This window comes from Lampetra fluviatilis, chromosome 16 (assembly GCF_964198595.1).
Source record: "Lampetra fluviatilis chromosome 16, kcLamFluv1.1, whole genome shotgun sequence".
Taxonomy (NCBI): domain Eukaryota; kingdom Metazoa; phylum Chordata; class Hyperoartia; order Petromyzontiformes; family Petromyzontidae; genus Lampetra; species Lampetra fluviatilis.
In genome coordinates this window covers 14,341,878-14,365,952 of record NC_136290.1, presented here as the reverse complement: position 1 = coordinate 14,365,952, position 24,075 = coordinate 14,341,878, and the positions used below count along the sequence as shown (strand labels likewise).

Sequence of the window (24,075 nt, the reverse complement as noted above, 5' to 3'; positions counted from 1 at the left end):
ACGTGACAACTTTATCAGCTGGCTGTGTCGGGTGGAGGGGGGTGTACGACGCATATTTTATTTACACGATCTGCCCGCATGCTTTCCACACCATTAGTACAACGAATAGGCAATGTAAAGAGCCCGTTGTCAATCCACTGCTGGATGAAGGCATCCAGCCACACGCCGTGTCGGTCATGGGTGGTTGTTTAACCATACTTCACCACGCTGGTCTCTGCTGATCTACATGATGACGATGTTGATGGCCTCTGTGTGGTTCCCGTTGGAAAGTCGGTTGCGTTTGAGCATCGTTCAAAGCGGGGCTGGGCGGAAGCACCCGGTTAGAATATTCGCCACTGATGAGAGCCCTGGCTGCGACTCTAAGTCAAGGTCGTCGGGTTCAGCGCGCTAACCACTGCGCCACCGCTCCTCTGTAGTCCAATGACTTGATCACTGTTGATGTGCTCGCTGTTGATGTGCTCGCTGTTGACTCGCTCGCTGTTCCGGGGTCAGCGAGCCCGGGGCCCTGGCGTGAGAGGATGGAGAAGGATGGAGGAGGATGGAGGAGGATGGAGGAGGATGGAGGAGGATGGAGGAGGAGGAGGATGGAGGAGGATGGAGGAGGAGGAGGGTGGAGGAGGAGGATGGAGGAGGATGGAGGAGGATGGAGGAGGAGGAGGATGGAGGAGGATGGAGGAGGATGGAGGAGGAGGAGGATGGAGGAGGATGGAGGAGGATGGAGGAGGAGGAGGATGGAGGAGGATGGAGGAGGATGGAGGAGGAGGAGGATGGAGGAGGATGGAGGAGGATGGAGGAGGAGGAGGATGGAGGAGGATGGAGGAGGAGGAGGATGGAGGAGGATGGAGGAGGATGGAGGAGGAGGATGGAGGAGGATGGAGGAGGATGGAGGAGGAGGATGGAGGAGGATGGAGGAGGAGGAGGATGGAGGAGGATGGAGGAGGAGGAGGATGGAGGAGGATGGAGGAGGAGGAGGATGGAGGAGGAGGATGGAGGAGGAGGATGGAGGAGGATGGAGGATGGAGCGCCGCAGCGGCGGTGGTCTCACAGCCGCGAGGTGGCGCCGTCATCACAAACCGGGACCCGCCAACGAAACTGACGGTTCAGCACAAGTCCCGTATTGAAAGACACATACTGTCTTTAACAGGCGACGTTTCGGGAAACGGCCCTTCTTCATAGAGCTACGGTATGGTAGATGTCTCCTCGATTCCCTCTGCCGTCTGCGACAGCCATGAACGCAGTTTTCCCAACCGTGTTCATCACAGAACCCCGACCCTGACTCTCACCCGACCCCTGAATAAGCGAGACGACACAAGCCTTCTTCCCACATCTGTCCCTCCTTACATATTATATATAAAAAAGACGTAAGTACATTTTGACACATCTCATCAGCCATACGGCCTTCTATAGAAGTGCACCACAAGCAAAACTCTGGACCGGATTCGATGTCCCGTGTCTCATCAGCAGCCGGGCTTACTGAAGCCTCGTTGTCGTTGTAGCAGCGGCTAGGGTTGTGTTTGCCAGGGAACCGATGCTTTTGTTGATGGAACCCGATTCAAGAGCTTCCGAGCTCCAAGATTGCTTCACAATAAGCTGAGACTGATCGTGGGGTAGGCGGTCTGCTGCCAGGCCCCGAGCTCCACGTGTCGAGTCGTCATATGCGAGGCTCTCTTAGCGGCCTGGCTGGCAGGGTTGTGGTGATTCTGTACAACCTCATCCCGGGGTGCAACGGTGGCTAGGAGATGCGAACTCCCTCCCCTGGTATGCAGGCGGTCGTGGGTTCGATCCCGACCCTGGCGCCTGCGGCTGCTGCTGTGTTTAGAGTCTGCGTGTCGCTCTCCCCGTGGTCGCGTGGATTTTTTCTCCGGGTCCTCCGGTTTTTCCCGCCGTATTTATAATCGATATCACGCGTTTCTAGTATTTGGCTGCTGTACATTTCCACGTGATAATCAACTTCGTTGAGCCATCATTTGTGGCCAGGCCACTTCTGAAAAAGAGCTACACAGGCCAGTGGGCCTTACCTGGTAAAAAAACTAAAAGTTTCAAATGTTGTAATGGTCATCATACTTGCAATGGAGATGCAATCCAGGGAGGTCGCCCGTTCTGTTCGAGCTCCCAGCGCGACAGTTCAAACGCTGGGCAAGTCGTTTAAAGCCCCATCCGCCTTCACACTGATGATATACGCAGCTCGTGACTGGTGGGGCAAAGCGTGGGTACTCCAACCTCCACCCTCTCCCCTGGCCGGGGTGGAAGAGTAGGCCGAATACCCTTCGTTAGATCTTAACTCGAGTTGGGAGGGCCCTACCACCAGCAGTGGTGGCGTGAGCAGCAGTTGCAGGGCTGCACCTTTAACCTGACACTGAGATTGTCCCCCGCTTGCGTTGAGCTGACAGTGAGAGACAGAGAGACTCCAGTCGACATGGAACCAACGCAAAGTATTTATTACAAGTAAAATGTTTAAGATCACAATAAAGCTTTTGTGTGTAATACAGCTCCTAATATCATCACAGTCACTCAACGACATCAGCCCAAGCCGAGCAGTAACACAAACAACACACAAAGACAAAGACCCCCCGTATAGCCTTTAGCAAGCTGTTGGAAAAGTGCTGTTAGCGAGCACCTATTAAGGCCGGCACGGCACACGAGGGGGTGGGTGGCCAGCACCACGCCCGGCCGCCTTTGTCTCCCCAGTAGCGTTGATTATAAAACACCGCACCAGGTACTCATTTGAGGCTGAGTCGACCTAGGGGAGGACCCAGCGAGGACCGGTTCAGATATTCGCTGTCACTGCTGTTGGTGCGCCGTGAGCGGGAATCGAACTGGGGTCGCCGCCGGGATCGTGGCGTAGCGCGCTAACCGCTGCGCCACCGCTCCTCACACAGACGCGTGCACACACACGATACATCAGGACGATAGATAATTCATAATTATGCAGCAACGACCGCTACTTAAGGATAAAAAGGTACACGGACTCTTCTGAAATGTGACTTCTAATAACGATGACTCTAGGAGTAAAAAAAATTTACACACAACACAGAGAAAGAATCGAAACCCCCGAGTGTGTGCAAGAGGTGGCGGAGGAGGAGCGGGGTGAGATGGGAGGATGGGGGGGATGTGGGCAGTGTTAATCTCGTTTGCACGTTTAACTTTAGCCGCAGACTCTGCCGAGTCGGCGTGAGCTGGCGGATTTTAAACCCAGACCGTGAGCCGTGCTCTGCTGAGTCGCAGCTCGGCTCTGGCTCAGCTCCTGAGCCACTCAGCGGCTTCCCAAGAGGCGGAAGCGAGCGGCTCGGCTCAGGCTCGTGAAAGAGCCTGAGCTGCGCCTGGGACCGTGACTCAGAGGCGGCTCGGAGCTGGCTCCACGTGAGCCGCAGCCGAGCCGAGCCGAGGCTGGGCACCGCGCGTGTGGATTTCACGTCATTCGTGATCGATTCGTTTGAATGAGATCGCGTAGGTAAACTGTGTCGTACACCCTCCTCCACCCGACGCGGCCAATCAATCCGACCCAAAACATCGACCATGAGCCGCACCAGTGCGGAATTGCACAGCAGTCAATCCCCTCCGTCTGGAGGGGTGCAAGCGGACACGCGTCCCGTCAAGACACTCGCAAGTGATGCTGATGAGCTCAGCCAATCTCGCCGTGTCCACACGGAGAGTGGCCACGTGTCCACACGGAGCGTCGCCACGTGTCTACGTGTGCGGGCTCCGTCTGCGCACTGCAGCCGCTCCCGCCTCGGCCCGCGTCTTTATTCAGACGCCTCGCCTCGTCCGTCAGGAGCGCTTTGGTCTTTGGTGGCGATGGTAGTGGTGGTGATGATGATGATGGTTCTGATAGTAATAATGGTGATTGTGGTTCTGCTAGTATTGGTTGTGATGATGAAGGTGGTGGTGATGATGCTGGTGATGGTGACGATGGTGGTGGTGATGATGAAGGTAGTAGCGGTGATGGTATGGATGATGGTGGTGAAGATGGTGGTGATGATGGTGGCGGGCAACAGTCGTAATCATCATCACACGTGGAAATTTTCGTCCACTCAAAGTCATGATTTCGTTGAATAATTTCGTCAATAATTTCCTGAACGTAATTAACACTGGAAGGGGAGGGGGGCTGAGATTGGTGGGGGGGGGGGTTGAATGGGGGGGGGGGGGGTAACAGGTGAGGGCACGGACCCCCCCCCCCCCACCCCACGAGTCCTGGTGGTGGACAACGTCCCGTGACTTGACAGGGAGCGGCGAGGTCTTCCTGAGCCCCACGTGCCCCCTCGACACGGGCACTTGAAGCGCGGGGCACGAGGGCCACCACCGCCACTTCCAGCGTCATCGGCAGCAGCACCCGAGCACAGCTCACGTCGTCGCTTTATAATGACCACTTGCCAAGTCGCTATCCTCTCCGCCGCGAGGCAGTCTCTCTCCCGAGCTGCGGAGGAGACATCTGAAAGGCACTAGGAGTCAGATTCGGTAGCGAGGGATTTAACTCAGATTGCTGTTGGTTGTCTGTGGAATCTTTCACCAAAATTCTACCGGTTTTTTCGAACATATTCCTCTGCCTCTTCTCAGATTGATCGACAAATGTTCAGCCGTCTCAAATGTGTTTTTTTTAAGTTCCCAAACAACATCGCCTCGAGAACGATCTGTGGGGTTTCTTCCCAGCGCGTTCCATGGGGTCCAGTAGATGTGTGGTTCGCTCCAGACTGCTAAGAGGCTTTACCATTTCCGGCATAAACAGGAGGGGTTTAGATGTTCAAACAGCAAATAAACACCTATCGCAAGGCATCATCACGTCTGCACTAACCACACGTGGCCGTGGTAAAACATGCAAACAAAGTGCTCTGACAATGTGCGCGTTGTTCCTGAAACTGATCGCCCAACGCCGGAGACCGCCTCCTCTGTGCCTCGTCTCGCCGCAGAACAACGCCACGTGGCGAAAATCAGAGACACGATGGAGACGTCAGAGCCCGAACAGCTCGGGGCTGAACATCTCAACTCCTGATCTATTATTGTCCACACGGGTACAGCCGATTGTTTCCCATCATTTTAATACCGGCAAAAAGTCTCGCATAGATATGCGATGGATTGTCTCAGATTCTCTCTCTACGTGTCTGGCCAAGCCACTCACCCCCATGTCACCGTTTCTCAATGTAACGCAACCAATGAAGACGAACGATTTCAAACTCGTGTGAGACTTTGGCTTTAAACGTGGTCCAGTGCGAACCGCCCCCCCCCCACCCCCGTCCTGGTGACACCCCGCGAGTCGAGCCACGGACGCCCCGATTTGATTATCACAATCATCGTTTTTGGCTCTTATCATTTGCGCCGTGATAAGACTCTCTTTGTTCACATTGTTCAGACTTTAACTTCTCCAGTTCGCCATTTGCTAAAGATTTGTTCCCAACGCGCTCTCCCCAGGGTTTCTAAATAAAATTAACGGATCGATTAACTTACGAATACATTAATTCGCTTAGGGCGACCTGTGACCGCGAGGCAGAGTCAAAGTGCACAATGATGGGCCCCAGAGGATGGGCGGAGTAGGGGAAGAGGGTGGTGGTGGTGGCGGTGCGGCTTCGTGGGCTGAAGTGATGCACATCACACATACTGACAGAAGCACACCACACCAGGGAGAACACAACACACAACCCCAGACAACCACACACACACAACACACAGCACGCAGAGAAGCACACCGCACCAAACACCACGGGACACGACAGCGCACACCGCACTACGCGTTACACAGCCACACCATGGAGCACGCTAGACAAAAGCACACCATACGAGACATCACACCGTGACACAGCACACCTTATACACTCAGAGAAAACAGCAGCCACCATCACACAACACACACACTACCAACCACAACGACGACGAATGTTTCCCCAAATCCGTCACACACGACACACACGTCACACACGACACACACGACACACACCACACACGCGTCACACGCGACACACACGACACACATTTCACACGCGACACACACGACACACACGACACACACGTCACACACGTCACACACGCATCGTCTCAATGCAGCGACGAGGTGAGAAGGAAGTCGATGCACGGCAGCATCCGCAGCTCGCCCCGGAGCCTCTCGACGCCGCCACTCCTGGGCGGCCACCACCACCACGGGGCCACCACCACCACCACCACGGGGCCACCACCACCACCACCACCACGGGGCCACCACCACCACCACCACGGGGCCACCACCACCACCACCACGGGGCCACCACCACCACCACCACCACCACGGGGCCACCACCACCACCACCACCACGGGGCCACCACCACCACCACCACGGGGCCACCACCACCACCACGGGGCCACCACCACCACCACGGGGCCACCACCACCACCACGGGGCCACCACCACCACCACGGGGCCACCACCACCACCACGGGGCCACCACCACCACCACGGGGCCACCACCACCTCCACCACCACGGGGCCCTCCCCCACGCGTGCCCCAACCCCACAGCGGCGTCTCCGCGTCCACCCACCGCTCCTGCCAAGCCCGGGCCCCGCCTCGAGCCCCGGCACGCGCGTCACTGCCGTGCAACACAGAACCGTGGGACGTCTATCGGTACTCTGGCTCCTGCAGGAGCTCGCCATGGTCTATCCGCCGCCGGCTTCATCATCATCATTTGCACTTCCAGGACGTCGCGACGTCGCGCTGGCAAAGCCAGGGGTGGACCGTCACCATCACCACCGCCATCATCACAGTCGTCGTTACCACCATCATCATAATCACCACTGCCGCCATCATCATCACCATCGTCGCCGCAAGTTACTGTAAAGCTAATAAGATTGCCAGCACGGGAAACACCCCGCGAATACAATACTGACGTCATTCCCAAAGAGAGACAAAGACGGAGGCCACTAAGCCCACACAGCACACAGCTCGCAGCCAATAAACATCGACGTCAACAATAGTATCAACAACGACATCAACAGTCATAGTAATAGTAGTAGTTATAGTTAATTGCAGATTCCCATAATTCTAAAAAATAATAACTCAAGAAGCTTTGCCGTGAAACGAACAATACCGTCGCCATCATAATAATAATCATCACCATCATCAACATTGTCACCACGATCATATTATATTCGTCATCGTGAACATCATCATCATCATCTCCGTGGCTACAGTACTTTCCGGAACCGAGGTGCACAACGCGAGCGATGGCGATGGCAGTAACCATGGGGACCGGAGCGAGTGCGGTCCACGTGGTTACCAAGGGGAGGGTGGAGGAGGGGATGGGGGCATTGGGCGACTTCAACAGCAGCAGGCAACAGCAGCAGGCAACAGCAGCAGGCAGCACAAAACACATTATCACTGCATACGCCCGGCAGCCAATTGAACGCATCTCACTCACACAAAGATCCCTAGTATAGCCTTAACAGACTGTAGGGGCAAGTGCTGTTAGCGAGCACCTATGAAGGCCGGCACGGCACACGAGGGGGTGGGTGGCCAGCACCACCCTCGACCGCCTTTGTCTCCCCAGTGGCGATGTTTACACATCGCACCAGGTACTCATTTAAGGCTGAGTCGACCTAGGGCAGGAGGCCCAGGACCGGTTCAGATAATCGTCAGTGGTGGTGGGCGTCAGCGGGAATCGAACTCGGGTCGCCGGGTTCGTAGTGCAGCGCGCTAACCGCTACACTACCGCTACCCGCACACGTGTACACAAGCAGCACACACGCACGCATTCTGCAGTTGAGTAGCAAGCACCAGCGCCACAACACCAACCCTCGCACCGCCCCAAATGGTGTGAGTTTTCATCCCACCACCACCGCTGCCGCCGCCACCACCACCACCACCAACATCATCATCATCAGGCATGTAAGAATTCAAGCTCATCCTGTTGGGGTTCGTGACCGATTCAGTCATTGATCACATTTCATAATCGATTCGATGATCGATCACATGAACACCGTCAACGTCCTGCCTGCGCCTTGTTCGCTCCGCGTGCCTCTCTCGTCCTGTCCGCTTCGCACGCCCGTTTCACGCCTTCCATCATTCTACAGTTTCATTTCATTAAAATGTCATTTGCATATAATTTACATTTGTGTCCTGTATAGTCGATAGCATGATTCCACGCAAGTATCAATTAACGAGCTCATTCATTGAATTGTTACATGCCTAATTATCGTCATCACCAACACCACCACCATCATCATCATCACTAAGTCTACCTCCCTTGTTAATAGCCTGCTACCCTCCCACATACATAAGCTGCAGTGTTCCATTGCTTCGTATTATATCTCTTAGTAAATAGATTATCAATATTATAATTAATATCATCATCAATATTAAATCTTTTCCATTTTGTACAAAATAAACTGTGAACTCTGCACCCTGCAGCCCGAGAGGGCGCGATTGTCAGCGCGTGATGCGAGGAGCACTGGTCAACAACAACAACCACCAGTACCACCAACAACAACCACCAACGACAACAACAACAACAACCACCTTCCCCCCAGCCTCGCCTCCCTCTCCCCACCAGCTTCTTGGGGGTGGATCTTAGGAGAACCACCACAACTTGTGAACCGGGAGATATTCTCCAGGCACCACTCATATTGCGTGCTGTGATTGCTAAAGAGGGCCCCCTCTGTGAAGAGATGTCGGGACTGCCCCCCCCCCGCTCCGCACCTCCCCTTCTCGAGTCACCAGCGAGTGGCCGGCGCATCACCGGCACGGACTGGCTGTGGATCACGGCGAGTTCAACTCCTGGTTGGGTTGGGTGGGGAGTTGAATCCTCATCTACCCTCCGTCCCGATGTGGCCTATAAACTGGGTACCAGCTTATCGGCGGGGCAGTAAACAGTGGTTGTCTTACGGATAGACGCGTCCCCGTTCTAGGAATGTGGAGTTTCCACCGGCGGGTCGTGCGAGAGCAGGGAGAGAGTTTGCTGGGAGTTGAGATTCACGCGCACGGGGGAGCGGGGGACCAAACGAGTGAGACTCGGCGCCACGGAGATTCCGTTGGCGCCGTCGCCGGCGGTGACCGAGATCTAGGATCACGGGGAAAGCTTCCGCCGCAAACGCACGGACGGAGGAGTGACAGCGGCCAACGGCGCCAGGAGCCTGCCCCCCTCCCACGGCCACGGCCCCATTCCTACGCCGATGGAGTCCTCCACACGGACACCCCGGCTCGCTCCGTCACCCCTGTGGGGTCACGTGGGGTCACGCTCCTATGGGAACATCGCCACCCCCCTTCTCCTCCTCCTCCTCCTCCACCACCTGTCTCATCTTCCGCCAGAATCGCAGCGACGATCGTGAGAAGGAGCAGATGGGGGAGGAGGTGGGGGCCCACGGGGAGAGTGGCGGGGGCTGATCGGGGCTGGTTGAGACTGCCCATAGGAGGAACTGCCCTCGAGTAAAACATAAGGCACTTAGACATCCATCTCACGAGAAACAATCAACTCTTCCTCCACCACCACCACCACCATCGCTCGGTACATCAACAACAGCAGCAGTGGCCCGTCCCAGTAAACATGCCAACGTTGGCCCAACGTTAGCCCAACGTTGGCCCAACGTTGACATGTGTTTGGAACATTTAGCTCAACATTGACCCAACGTCGAGCCAACGTTGGCATGCGGTTGGAACCGTTGGCCCAACTTTGTGTCAACGTTGGGCTAACAATGTTCCACGCTCTACTGGGATATTGGCTCGTGCTTCTCCATGTCGTTGTTGTTGTCTGCTGCTGCTGCTGCCGACGCGTTACGCAGCGCAGCGCGGGTTCGTGGAGCGTCCCAAATTCTCCGTTTTACCAAAAAGTGTCGCCACCCCCACCGCCACCGTCGCCGCTCCACTGTCCGAGTTACAAAAATACTGTACAGGGTAAGTGTCGTATCAAAACTGCCGGAGCGCGTGTTGGATTTAGAAGCTTATGCGATCATATCGTATATATATTTACGTATATATATTTTTATATTATAGTGCCGCACACACAAACTCTATCGTATACTTTTCTTAAAGCAAATACATTGAATTTTAGAATATATAATTTTGTTAAGATACATTCATTGTATGACAGCTGGCTTAAAGGGACCCAATGAAATCATGCCAACGGTTTACATCATGAAATACTTAAGCTCTCCTTCAGCCCGTCCATATAAATACCCCGACTGCTTAGACATAACCAACTTGCCCGCGTTCAAAAACGAAAAGGGGAAGCAATCATCGATTAAAATCAAGAACCTCTTGCGCGCATTCGTTAAAAATTGATCACGTTCATAGCGCGGTGGAGTTCTAACCCCACCCAGTGCTGATTACTATTATAATTACTATTTAAGTTAAGCGCAAAAAGCCAGACTCTCCTACCGATCGCTGCACCAACTTCTCCGCCCCACCGTGCCCGCCCACCTCCCACACCATGATCCTGAAACTTCCGAGCGAAAAAAAAACAAGAAAATCGCGACGGTCGTCGGCCGACGGACGTGAAACTGAAATGCGTACAGTGCCCAACGCACGCACCACCAGCACCGCAATCACAAACTGCTGTCTCGCTCCCTCCCTCCCTCTCGCACTCGCTCTCTCTTGAGAGTCCACGGACCCAGAGCAGGAATCGAACTCGTTCAAGCCGAGCCTGGCGTCTTGCTGACGAGGCATCGAATGCCGAAAACCGGCCCAGGCATTCCGCTCGCGTTGAACCGAGGCCGCTGACATGACGCGCTCTGAGCCAACGGAGTCCCCTGCCTCCCTCCGCCCGTCCGTTCCCTCCTCCTTCAAATCGGTCCTTCATCACTGTTTGCCCTCTTTTGTTCTTCGTTTCATCGCCCTCCTTTCTTCCACGCCCTCCCCGTGCTTCTTCCCTTCCTTCCCCATCGGCACGTAACAACGTAACAACGCGAGTAACAGCCGAGCTGTTGTGTTCTGGAAACACCTGGCAACCCACAAACTCTCGCGGCGCGGAGAGGGTCCGGATTTTGCAGTTTGCACAAACGACGCTAAATAAGATAAAAGTATAATAATTATTATTATTGTTACGAAGTGGATGAAGCAAGCGCATTATTAAGTGGGGATACGATACTACAATCGAGGGTGGATCGTAGATTTTAGTCATGAAGCCAGCATGGATGCTCTTAAAATATACATGGGTAAATATGAGCTTGATTCCCACTCATAGCCATTAACACCATTGAAGATTTGAACCGGTCTTCGGCCTGCCCCAGTGCCTGGTGCGGTGTGTATTAAACATCGCCGCAGGGAGACAAAGGTGGCCGGGCATGGTGCTGGCCACTCAGCCCCTCCTTTGCCATGCCGGCCTTCATAGGTGCTCGCTAACAGGACTTGCCCCAACAGTCAGCCTTTATCTTTTGGGTATGTGTAAGTATTTCCAGGACATATCTCATTGTGGCAATTCATGGTCTCAATTTGATTCAAAGATAAATTATTTTGTTTAACATCGTGGTGAATGTAGTGGCCTCTAGTGGCTGCAGGGATCAAATCAACCCATCTCACACGGCGTATGTTGCTGCACGCATGGTTGCATGTGCTTGCCTCGACCGCGTGAATCAATTGTAACCAGGACTTAATTCCTCGCTGAACATTTTGCGAGAGCTATACTGGATGTGGTATGCCTGGTGCACAATGATTTTTTGGGTGGAGACCAGGCCAGGCCCGGCTTAGTCAAGCCCTGGTGACGACCAATGAATTGATTATCTGTTACGTGCCTCCATTCCTCTCAATCCCTGTGTTCATCCTTCACTCCACATCTCCTCTCTTTCCCACTCTCTCCATCTCGCGCCCTCTTCTTCCATTTCTTTCGCTCGTCTCTATTCCTCTCTCTCTCCCCATCTCCTTCTCTTCTCTCTCTCCATCTGTCCATCTCTCTCACCTCTCCATCTCCACCCTCTCTCTCAGATCAGATCAGCAGGTACTGTGCGACGCTCTGCTGCAGCACAGGGAAGCCTGGGTAGAGGCCTAGTCCTGTGCCGGGGTTGGAGCCTGCTGCCGCGGTTGCGTGGAGGGTGAGGTATGGCTGGCAGCGACCGCCGCCAAACATGGGCGGCTGCTGCTGCGGCTGCTGCGGCTGCTGCGGCTGCTGCTGGCGCGCGGCACCGTAAGGCACGAAGGGTCCGGGCGACGGGGGGAGGTACCTGGCGGCCAGGCCTAGGCCGAGCGCGTGCTGCGAGTAGGCCGCCGCGTAGGCCTGCCCGCAGGCCGCGCTGGGGGCCGCCAGGAAACGGGGTAGGCCCGACGAGGCCTGGTAAAGATACGGCACGGGGCCCTGCATGGGGTACACACGCTGATGCTGATGATGCTGCTGCTGATGATGGTGATGTTGTTGCTGCTGATGATGATGCTGCTGCTGTTGATGATGTTGATGATGGTGCTGGTGGCAAGGCGGCTGGGCGAACGGTATCGGGCCTGGCGGAGCCTGGGCGTAGCCGCTGGTCGCCGTGGTCACCAGCGAGTTGTACCAGCACGCCGAGTGAGACCAGTTCCCGTTGGGCTCGGCGGGGAGGTGGGCCTGAGGGTCGGGGGCAGGATCAGGGGGCGGGGTTAAGGTAGTGGGGTCAGGGGGCATAGACGATGACGATTACATTTCTGTGCACAGATATTTCTCTGGGTGTCGGCGGTGAATTGGTCAGGGCGGATGTGTGACGTTGTGCTGTATCTGTGTGATGGATACAGACCTGACTGTAGGTAGTTGCATGCTGCTGCTGTTGATGTTGCTGCTGCTGTTGATGTTGCTGCTGATGTTGCTGATGATGCTGATGCTGCTGTTGCTGATGCTGCTGCTGTTGCTGATGCTGCTGCTGTTGCTGATGCAGCTGATGCTGATGCAGCTGATGCTGATGTTGCTGATGGTGCTGTCTCGGCTGGCCGCGGTATCCCAGAGCGCCGCAGGAGGAGGTCACGTGACCACCGGTCGTCACGGTGACCACGCGGTCACGCCGCAAGCCTGCGGGGGCGGGCCGCGCGCATGCTGTCAGCTGTGTTTTATCCACTGCTGGACAAAAGTCTTCACCCACCGCCGAAGCCATCGCCATCTCCCAATGGTCACACGACGATCAACCCAGCCCCCACGCAATGCGGCAATAAAATTCGTCACTCCAACTCCGTCCTGGAAGCCCCCTCCCTCGGGCGGGCATTCCTTCCCTCTTTTGGCGGCCGCACTGCCGTTAGTCTCGACCGTCGGCCGTCGCTTCCCCTTCTAGCCGTGCCGTGTCCCGCCCCGGCCCCGCTCGCTCCCGTCGGTACCGTGGCGCGTGTGAGACAGACTCGATCGTTTCGTGTGATTCGACCGAAATAGATGATGGTGACCGACACACACGAGTGTGCAGAAACAGCGCGAAGCTGCACGACCCACAAACAAGCGGATCATTGCACGCTCGTTTGTGCCATGTACGTGTGCCATGCACGTGTGTGACATGCGTGCGTGCCATGTGCGTGTGCGTGCCACGTACGTGCCACGTGCGTGTGCGTGCCACGTGCGTGCCACGTACACGTGTGCCGCTCTCGACGCTGCTCACCGGGATTCCGGTCGGGGTGGAGTCGCTCCTCTCCGGGTTGCTGCTGCTGCTGCTGAGCGGTGGTGCCGGTGGTGGCGGTGGTGCCGGTGGTGGCGGTGGTGGCGGTGGTGCACTGACTAGCCAGGCTAAAGCTCCCCACCCTGGCGCCGTCACACCGCGTCACAGCACATCACACCGCGCCGCACACGTAACATGATGGTTAAAGGGAAGCGAGTATCACGTGACGCATGCGCTTGTGGGTAAAGAGCGATATCAGACTAGGCAGGTCAAATGACGATCCCACGTGGTATAAAGATCCCCCGTACAGCCTCAACAGGCTGTTTATGAAAAGTGCTGTTAGCGAGAACCTATGAAGGCCGAGTACGGTATATGAAGGGGATGGGGTGGCCAGCACCACGCCCGGCCGCCTTTGTCTCCCTCGTGGGGATGTTTACGCATTACATCAGGTACTCATTTGAGCCGACCTAGGGGAGGCCCAGGACCGGTCCAGATGCCCATCACTGGTGTTGATGGCCATGAGCAGGTGCGGAGCGCTAACCGCTGCACCACCGCTCCCCCTCACCTCGCCCGCTGGCTGCGCCCCTCCGGCCTCTGCGGCGACGCCGCCTCCTCCGGTCCCCTCCGTCTCCGCGGCGACAGCGTCAGGCTCTCCATGCGTTGCCGCGGCGACACAGGCGGGGAGGACGGCGGCCCCCCTGCGGGGGCCGGGGCGGGGGCGTCGGCCGGGGGGGCGGGGGCGTCGGCCGGGGGGGCCGGGGGGGGCTGCCGGGGGGACTCGGAGTCGGGGAGGCTGGTGCCCAGGGCGCTGTCCGTGCTGCCCAGCGAGCACGAGGCCTTGCCCACGGCCACGGCCGCGGCGGCGGCGCGCGCGATGCTCCGGCACGCCTCGCACGCCTGCGAGCCCTCGCACCTACGACCACCGCCACAACGACCACAACCACAACCGCAACCATCACAACCACGGCAACAGCAAGCATCAACAATAACCACCACAAAAAACATAAAAAAACCATCAACAACCACAACAACTATAACCACCACGACAACCATCAACAACGTCATCACACCGTGCGCCGCCACACGAAGGGGTGGGTGCCCAGCACCACGCCCGGCTGCCTTTGTCTCCCCAGTTTTGATGTTACCCACCGCACCAAGTACTCATTTGAAGCTGAATCGGCCGGTTCAGATGATCGTCGCTTTTGTTGGTTGCCGTTAGCGGGAATCGAGCTTAAATGACTGGGTTCGAAGCGCAACGCGCTAACCGCTGCACCACCACTCGCTCACACACTAACATACATGCTCACAAACTCTCACGCGCACACAAATTAATGTAATCCCACCTCTTCACACCCTTGTCTCCCTCTTCCTCCTCTTCCTCCTCCTCCTCCTCCTCCCCTTCATCCTCCGCATCTCCTTCCTCCTCCTCTTCCTCCTCATCTGACGATGCCTGGGAACTGCTGCCCAGCGACAGGAGGCTGGTGGGGGGGCTCGGCGTCGCCATGGTGATGCTGCCGTTGTCAAGGCGATGGGTTCCTGTGGAGGCCCCCTCTCGGTAGGCCACAGAAGTGGCTGCGTGGGGCGGCTGCAAAGACACGACCCCGGCCTCTTGAGTACAGAGAATGCTCGGAAAATCGGGTGGGCGGCGATTGCAGGAAGATCCGACACACGCCGTGAGAGAAGACGCAAAGACATATTAAGACATACGGGCGTCGTGCAGAGATGTCAACGCTGTGGGCGTGGAAGCGGTTGCTAGGGATGACCTCATCACTCTCACTGCACCAGCCAATCAGCTGCCAGGTAGTCATCGTCGTCATCCATGTTTAAGATGATGACGTTGTTGATGATCATGATGTTGGATGATGAAGATAATATCGATTGACGATGAGGATAATGATGATGACGTGGTTGATGATGGTAATGATGATGACGATGCTGACCCCTGACCTCGGGAGGTGGGGGGCCCGCTGGCCGTGTGGGCCCCAGGCTCTTGCTGCTGCTGCTGTTGTTGTTGTGCCAACGGTGGGGGGCCTTGCTGGGGGAGGGGAGGAAGCCGTCACCACGCAGGGGGCCACTCACGTAGCTGGGGGAGGAGTGGGGGGAGTAGAGCAGAGACATCACAACACACATAGAGGCAACGCACAGAGATCACAAAGACAAAGATCCCCTGTATAGCCCTTGAACAGACTGTTCGGGCAAGTGCTGTTAGCGAGCACCTATGAAGGCCGGAACGGCACACGAGGGGGTGGGTGGCCAGCAGCCACGCCCGATTGAACATTTACACATCTTAACAAGTACTCATTTGAGACCTAGCGGAGACCCGGAACCAGTTAAGATAATCGTCACCGATGTTGGCTGTGAGCGGGAATCGAATTCTGGTGGCCAAATTTGTAGCGCAGCGCACTAACCGCGACACTCCCACTCCCCAAAGGCACAACACACACACAGACACACACAGATCACAAAACACACGGAGACACAGACAGCAACACAAGCCACACAGTGAGCAATGTAAACAGATGGTGCGGTTAGGCCTCACCTCCTGCCAGGCCGCAGTGGCAGCCCGCTCAAGCCTGGTTGCCATAGTGACGGCTGCACGCAAGATCCCATTGGCTGGGAGGGCAGGGTCATGTGACCAGACGTGGACGGCTGTGGAACGATCCCGTAGTGACCTGCACACAGCTGCAGCTTGCTGCATCAACAACAACAACATAAACACACGGACACATAAACACAAACCTCGCACGGGAATATCACACGGGAATATCACACGGGAATATCACGTGGGAGTCTTGCACAGGATTCTCGCACGGGAATCTCGCACGGGAATCTTGCTGACCCGATGTCGGACTGTGGCTGCCCATGCCAAGTCGCCGAGCCATCGCTGGGCGCCATCCCGCCGGGAATTCCGCCGCCCGGAATGCCGTTGGGAATTCCGCCGCCAGGGAGGCCGTGGGTGCCGAGGATCCCGGGCATGCGCTGCCAGGTCTGCACGGTCACGACGGGCACAGGGTGGCCACCCCACGCCTGTGTGGCACACATAGAGACAAAGATAAAGATCCCCCATATAGCCTCAAGAAATTGTTGGGGCAATTGCTGTTAGTGAATTCCTATGAAGGCCAACACGGCACACCTATGAGGAGGGTGGTGTGGTCAGCACCGTCTTTGTCTCTCCAACAGGTACTCATTTAAGACTGAGCCGACCTAGGGAAGGTCCAGGGCCGGGGTTCAGATGTTCGCCACTGATGTAAGATGTGAGTGGGAAGCGAGCGCATACACAAACACACGTGCAGACCCACACGCACACACGCAGAGACACAGATGTACACATGCACCAAATACACACACACATGTACATACATGGAGATGCACATAATCACACAAAGACAAAAGACAAACATCTTCCGTATAGCCTTAACAGACTGTTGGGGAAAGTGCTGTTAGCGAGCACCTATGAAAGCTGTGAGCAGGAATCGAACTCAGGTCCCTGTGTTCATAGCGCAGCGTGCTAACCACTACACTACCGCTCCCCACACACACAAACGCACACATCAACACGCACACACGCACACAGGTGCATACAGAAACACGGACAGAATTGCACACACACGTATACAGATATGCATACGTACACACGCACAAACTCACACGCGCACACACATTGCCGTGGCAACACACCTGCAGTGGCGGCTGGAAAGGCAGGGGCTGCCCCGGTGGATTCTGGGAAACCACGGGGGCGGGCGCGTACCCAGGATGTTTTGCGATGGACGTCTGCATTGTTCCTGCACAAACAAAAAAAAACAGAAATTCCAAGAATGTATTAATTTAGCAATGAGACGTGTGGTGGTGAGAACTGCCCATGAGCTCACCCGGTGAGCTCGCTCAAGCGATGGCAATCATGCGGTGTCGACGAACGCTCGAGCGCCGCGTGACCGTTTCACTTGTTTGGCCGCGTCGGGTGGCGGAGGGTTCATAACAACCCAAATTTAGCCCAGATCGTCATGCCGTGACCCGACCCAAAGTCGTTTTGCGAATCGTGAACTCCGGTTCCTCGGTAGTTGGGAGAGGACGCGAGTGACGCGGTGGACTGAAGGCGACGAGGGCTCACGGCGACTCAGGGTGGCGGTGGGGAATCCGAGACGAGGTCCCGCCGCGAGTGGCGGCCGACTGAAGGAGGCGACACGCGAGATCGAGTTTCACTCAAATATTAACCAGCGGCCGAGGGGAGGGGCGAGGTGGGAAGAGCGGGCGGGGGGCGGCGCTGTTACCTTGGTAACGGGGCGGACACAGCAGCAGGGGCTGCTGGGAGAAGGGGTCGCGGGGGGTCAGGTACTGCGTCGACCCGATTGGCTGAGGCAGGGCCCCGCCCACGTCGCGGCCGTCCAATGGGGGCGGAGCGCCGTAGCCTCGCCCCCCGTAGCCAAGGAGCGCCGCGTCCTGATTGGTCAGCGGGAGGCTCACAGCAGGGTTGGAGGTGAAGCCGCCCACCTGGTGGAGAGAGGGGTAGGGGGGGTCAGGGCTTGCGAGGTTAGGGGTGAAAGGTCAGGCGTGAAGAGCTGGGTAACGATGATTGTGTTTGATCGTCCGCTCTCCTCGTTCTTGCCGGGGCATCTCGCGGCGCTTCCCACGACGTCTCGTCTCAGCGCAGCACCAAGGGGCACCCCTGGTGGTAGCCATCCCTGTGCAACGCAAGGCGATGCGTTTCCCCCAAGCGAGTGACACGCCGGTCATTTCTACGATTGGTAAAGTTGGATCCCCGGCACCGGGACACAGCGGCCTGCTCGCTTAAAATGAAACCAAACTATGTTTATTTTACCAGGTAAAGCCCACTGAGCTATGTCGTTCTTTTTCAGAAGTGACCTGGCCAAAAATGGTAGCGAAGCCAAGCAGTTTTTCATTTGGAAATGTATAGCAGCCAAACACTCTTAAATGCATGTTTCTAAATGTGGAGGGAAAACCGGAGGAGCCGGAGAGAAGTTCACACGAACACAGGGAGAGGAGAGACACGCAAACTCTACACAGCAGCAGGCGTCAGGGTCGGGATCGAATCCACGGCCTCCTGCATACCAGGCGCGGTAGTTAACATCTCCTAGCCACCGTGACGTGGGAAGGTGAAGGAGTAGGCGCTCTCCACGATGCCGAGGCACTGCAACACCACCCCTGCCACCCAAACTTTGTAAATATGCATTCTTTATAAGTTTTGATTTTGTGGCAATGTAAGGCTTTCAATGGATGTATAAATGAAAACATAGGACTTTGTCCCACAGCAATGTATCTTATGCTATAAATTTGTACTTAAATCTACCAAACTTTTAAAAACAGGCAATTTTCTCGAAAGAAAAACAGTAGAAATCTGTGAAAAAAACCACATTTTAATCATGTATTATTTTCCTTAGAAAATAACACAACTGTCAAATGATCTTTTGGTTATTATAGGCCTCTACTGTATTTTACATCGGAATGGAATTACACTTTAAACTGTACAAAAACAGAATAGATTTTTGCACACGCGGCGACTGGTGGGCGCTGGCCGGAGTTCAGAGGACAGAGCCAGCAGGTGCCATGGGCTCACCGACTGAGACGACTGGCGAATGCACCAGCTGCGCTCCCCCCCGCTGTTCCAACCCGCCGCGTTTTAACCGCCCGGCGCTCCGCTCGTTGTTGTGAGCGCCGGGAGGCTCCGCTCACCTGGCCGTGGAGCCCGAAGGCCAGGCCCTCGCCAGGGGTCTCCATGGCGACCGGCGACAGGAAGGGCGCGTTGCCGAGCAGCGCCGGGTCGAAGGGCGGAGGTCGGCGCTGGCAAACCTCCATGGCCTGGTAGGACGAGCGGAAGCTGCGAGGATGAAGGAGAAAGAGGTGTGGTGTGAGCGATGCGAGTGACGGTAGGGGAGGTGGTGGGGGGCACGACAACCATCAAGTTCTTGCTCTGGTGGGGGCGTTTCCGCCGGATAGCCACAAGAGGCCGCCATCTCCTGCTCGCCCAGCGCTCACTAACTGCTCACCAATGGCTCACCAACACCCACTCCTAACTTATCAACCACTCATCAATAACCTCTCACCCACCGCTCACCATCACTCACTCTGCACTCATCATCCAGCACTCACCAACCACTTACCAACCGCTCAGCACCATTCACTCATCACTCGTCCACAGCTCACCCATTACTCACCCACCTACCACTAACCCTTCACCAACCACCCCCACTAATAGAAAGGTGCAGCCCTGAAACTGCTCACTAGCGCCGCCGCTGGCGGGCGCCCGACAGAGGAAGCTCTCGAGGGTGTTTGGCCTACTCAGCCACTCCACACTGGCCGGAGGGGGCGGGGAGATACCCACACTTTACCTCTCCACGCGAGGCCAGCTGACCACACGCGGCCCGGACGAATCGAGGATGATACAAATATAAACACAGATTCCGATCCCATATTGTAGCCATCCCTAGTGTCATCTTAAAACCGCACACGATCACCCCCCGCGGCTCCCCCGCCCCTCCCACTGTGCGCCCCCCTTATCCAGATACCCCCTTCTCCCCCCCGCCCGATACCGACACGTCTAATTTGAGTTTGGGATTTTTTTTCCAAAGGGAGCACAGAGATGACCTTTTGACCTTGCGGTCTGCGATCCTGAGTTGCTCCGGCACAATCCATCCCCCACTTGGCATGGCCTTCCCTCCCCACCCCGGCCACATCCGCCCCCCCATACCCCCCCACCTCCCCGTCCCTCCCCATCCCCCAGGGGGCCACCAGCCACCAAAATACTCAGGCGCCGTCTGTGTCAGTCTGGCGGAGCGACTAGCTGGCAGGGGGCCCAAGCGCACGTGGGCTCCACCAGCGGTTGGGGGCAAAGGGAAGGGGGGGTTGGGCGTGAGATGCGACCCTAAAACCAGGGAGAACAATCAGGCACACGCAGCACGGCGGATTCTGTCGAAACTCCGTCCAACGCGAGGGCTCGCACGCACGAGTCCTCGCCGAGTGCTTCATTGGTGACGATGACGTGTCATTGGGCAATTATTTTCTTTGAGAAATGTGTCCGGTTTCCTCTACGGCGAGTCCTCAACAGCAACAGCACCACTTCCCACGTATGACCAGTGGACTCTGGACTTTGTAATACTTATATACCTATGAACTTCGTGGATGGATTTTATAAATGTATTTTTTTATTATTATTATTATTATCGCCCTCTACGCCCGAGGTCACTCTTTCACAATGGGACTCCTCTCCTGGCCTCTCGAGTTCTCACTTGGTGCAGCAAAATCCACTGGGCACTCGAACTCACTCACTCACCGACGGACAAACGACATGTGTCTGTGTGTCCGTGCGTGCGTGCGTGTGTGCAAGCACACGTACTGCTGGGTGAGCTGATGCTCGAGCAGGTGGCTCATGGTGAGGAAGGGGTGAGCGAGCACTTCGTGAGGAGTGGCCCTCTGCTCCGTGTCGAGGCGCAGCATGCGGGTGAGCAGCTCCACAAACTCCCGGCGATCGCAGCGCTCCGCCAACCCCTCCAGCGCGTCGCACTCCAGCGACGGGTGCAGCTGCGCAGGCACAGAGAGAGAAGCAGCGATGGAGATCCCCCATGTAGCCAGTGCTGGTAGCGAACACTTTTGAGGCCAAGGCCACGTGAAGTGTCGAACGCCCACTAGCAGGAGGTCACGGGACAGACCCATGTGCCATTGGTTGACTGACCGAGGTGACTGGCAGATGCACCACCTGTACTCCTCACTGTGCCAACTCGCTGCATTTTAGCCGCCCGGCACTCCGCTCGTTGTTGTGTCACTCCTCCGCCCTCCGTTGTTGCTGCTAGAGAGTGACTGCCTCCAACTGCCCAGTAGCGTCCTTCATGAGCCTCCTCCACAGAGGCCGATCTTTGACACCGCTGGTACCGGTCATCGGCAAGTCCACTCAGCCCCACATCCTCCTGTACCGCAGCAACTCCATCTCTTCTCTAACCCGTGCCTCGCCCATTTAGCTCTCACAACATCAGCACACACACACGCACACACATAATCTGCCACACGCGCACACGCACGTGCACTCTGCCACACGCACACACACCCGCGCACCTGTGCGATGTCGTCAAGGGAGCTGAAGATGTACTTCCTCGCCTCCTTCGACTTGAGCCCCGTCTCAGCCTCGTGCTCCTGTGGCGTCTACCCAATACACACAAAGAAAAAGATCACCTGTATAGCCTCAACAGATTGTTGGGGCAAAGTGCGGTAAGCGAGTAGCACATTAGGGGGTGATGTCGCTTTGTGTAACCGCGTCACCTCGTACCTTGAGTCTCCATGAGCCGTAGGGCCCTTCCTGCCGGAAGAACTTGCAGGTCTTCGTGGCGATGTTCAGCAGACGGTTCGGGGGGGCTCCCTGCGTCTCCGAGATGTAGCGGATCTGTGCGGCGGAGACACGGGCAGAGACACGCGGAGACACAGGGAAATTAGGACACGGAGACACAGGGACATTAGGACACGGAGACACAGGGACATTTGGACACGGAGACACGGCGACATGGGGACACAGAGGGAGGGACACGGATACATGGGGAAGCTGAGACACGAGACCATCACCGTGACTGGTTGAAAGGCGACTGTCTAGCTAGTCACGTGAATGGCTGGTCACGTGACTGGGTAACGAGCGAACTCTGAAGTGAAGTGGGCTTCCGACGAGATGATCAGGAGGAGGAACATTATGATGCCAATGAAGGATGGCGATGAGCAATGAGGTGGTGACGATGGTGACGATGGTGGTGATGATGAGCGAGGAGGAGGTGCTCACCTGGTCATACTCCAGGGCCCCCGGGTAGAGGGGCCAGCCCAGGTACAGCTCGGCGATGACACAGCCCAGGGACCACATGTCGATCGCCTCGCAGAACGGCAGCCCCAGGATGATCTCGGGGGCCCTGCCACAACCGCAGCCATTCATACATTTCACCGCACGGTGATAGCCCGGCTGCGATCCAGCGCTGCGGAGGCAGCAGCGAGGGTTGGTGGATCACCGCGCAGATGCTGTGGAACTCCCTTCCCGTGGGCGTTAGGGAAGAGCCGTACCCTGGTTCTGCCGGAAGGCGGTGCAGCTAAACTGTCCCGTCTGTATGGGATAGAGTGTTTCCCCATCGCACACGAGGGTTTTCTCCGGGTTCTCCGGTTTCCTTCCACGTGTAAACACTCAGTAATTCGACGATAACACGCAAGAGTGGGGGGGCCCTGGGGGGCGCAGGCGGTGGGGGGGGCAGGGGAGAGGGTGGAGGAAGAGGAAGTGTCGGGGGTAGAGGATTGAGGAGGGGTAGAGGAGTGGGGGGTGGGGTGTCCGGGGTAGAGGAGTGATTGGGGGGGTCCCGGGTGGAGGGTAGAAGAGTGATTGGGGGGGTCCCAGGTGGGGGGTAGAGGAGTGAGTATGGGCTGTGGCGCTGGAGGGGTGGGGTGGAGGGGTGGAGGGAGTGGGGGTCCCGGGAATTGGGGGGGGGTGAAGCTGGCAGCGAAACCCCTGAGCTCGCAGTGCGGGGGGATAAGGGGGGGGGGGACACCCGAGCCCACGGGGGGGGGGGGGCGGAGAGAGGGGAGGGGTGTAACTCACACCAACACACAGTCACACGTGCCCTACACACACGTGTGTGCACAGCGATTCAAACACACGTGTCACACACACACGTCACTACGGCGCTTGTGCCAGGTTAGGTGCACCTTGAGGCCATCATGTGACGCGTCAAAGACTCTTTGTTGACAGACCCAGGTGCTATGGGTTGACTGAGATGTCACCCCAAAGACAAAAATCCCCCGTGTAGCATTAACAGACTGTTGGGGCAAGTGCTGTTAGCGAGCACCTTTGTTGGCCGGCATGACGCACGAGGGGGTGGGCACTCCCGGCCGCCTTTGTCTCCCCAGCAGGGATGTTTACACACCGCACCAGGAACTAATTTAAGGCTGAGTCGTCCTAGGGGAGGCCCAGGACCAGTTCAGATAAATCATCGTCACTGGTGTTGGTGGTCGCCGTGAGCAGGAATCGAACTTGGGTCGTGGGGTTCATAGCACAGTGCGTTAACCGCTGCACACGCGCACTCACAAAGCCCGCTGTGGTGCGGGGAGTGAGTGCGGCCGCTTCCCGTGGGAGTGTTGTCGGGGGTGGATTTGGGGTTTTGGGGAGATTTCAGATTTCGGTGTTGAGGTTTTCTGGACTTGTTCTGTTTTTGTTTATCTGTGCTAAGCCAGACAAGACTCGCGCGTACACACCACCACGTGCACACACACACACACACCACCACGTGCACACACACACACACACCACCATGTGCACACACACACACCACCACGTGCACACACACACACACACACCACCACGTGCACACACACACACACACACCACCATGTGCACACACACACACCACCACGTGCACACACACACACACCACCACGTGCACACACACACACACACCACCACGTGCACACACACACCACCACGTGCACACACACACCACCACCACGTGCACACAAACACACACCGCCACGTGCACACACACACACCGCCACGTGCACACACACACACCACCACGTGCACACACACACCACCACCACATGCACACACACATACACACCACATGCA

The 24,075-nt window shown here is 56.7% G+C and overlaps 1 protein-coding gene across 1 annotated transcript in view; it reads right to left on the bottom strand.

Annotated features, from left to right (window-relative positions):
• Positions 1-2,417: 2,417 nt before the first annotated feature.
• LOC144936585 (uncharacterized) overlaps positions 2,418-24,075 on the bottom strand; it is a 48,038-nt gene continuing 26,380 nt past the window's right edge. The window contains exons 3-17 of the mRNA XM_078863805.1: positions 22,255-22,378; positions 21,757-21,870; positions 21,546-21,632; positions 20,833-21,017; positions 19,173-19,317; positions 17,753-17,972; positions 17,163-17,266; positions 16,324-16,511; positions 16,024-16,176; positions 15,432-15,567; positions 14,828-15,069; positions 14,050-14,397; positions 13,488-13,627; positions 12,648-12,916; positions 2,418-12,481 (exon numbers count right to left, since the gene is read on the bottom strand). Of these exons, the coding sequence (XP_078719931.1) occupies positions 11,873-12,481; positions 12,648-12,916; positions 13,488-13,627; positions 14,050-14,397; positions 14,828-15,069; positions 15,432-15,567; positions 16,024-16,176; positions 16,324-16,511; positions 17,163-17,266; positions 17,753-17,972; positions 19,173-19,317; positions 20,833-21,017; positions 21,546-21,632; positions 21,757-21,870; positions 22,255-22,378 (3,064 nt within the window). The 3' untranslated portion in view covers positions 2,418-11,872. The remainder of the gene's footprint in view (positions 12,482-12,647; positions 12,917-13,487; positions 13,628-14,049; positions 14,398-14,827; positions 15,070-15,431; positions 15,568-16,023; positions 16,177-16,323; positions 16,512-17,162; positions 17,267-17,752; positions 17,973-19,172; positions 19,318-20,832; positions 21,018-21,545; positions 21,633-21,756; positions 21,871-22,254; positions 22,379-24,075) is intronic.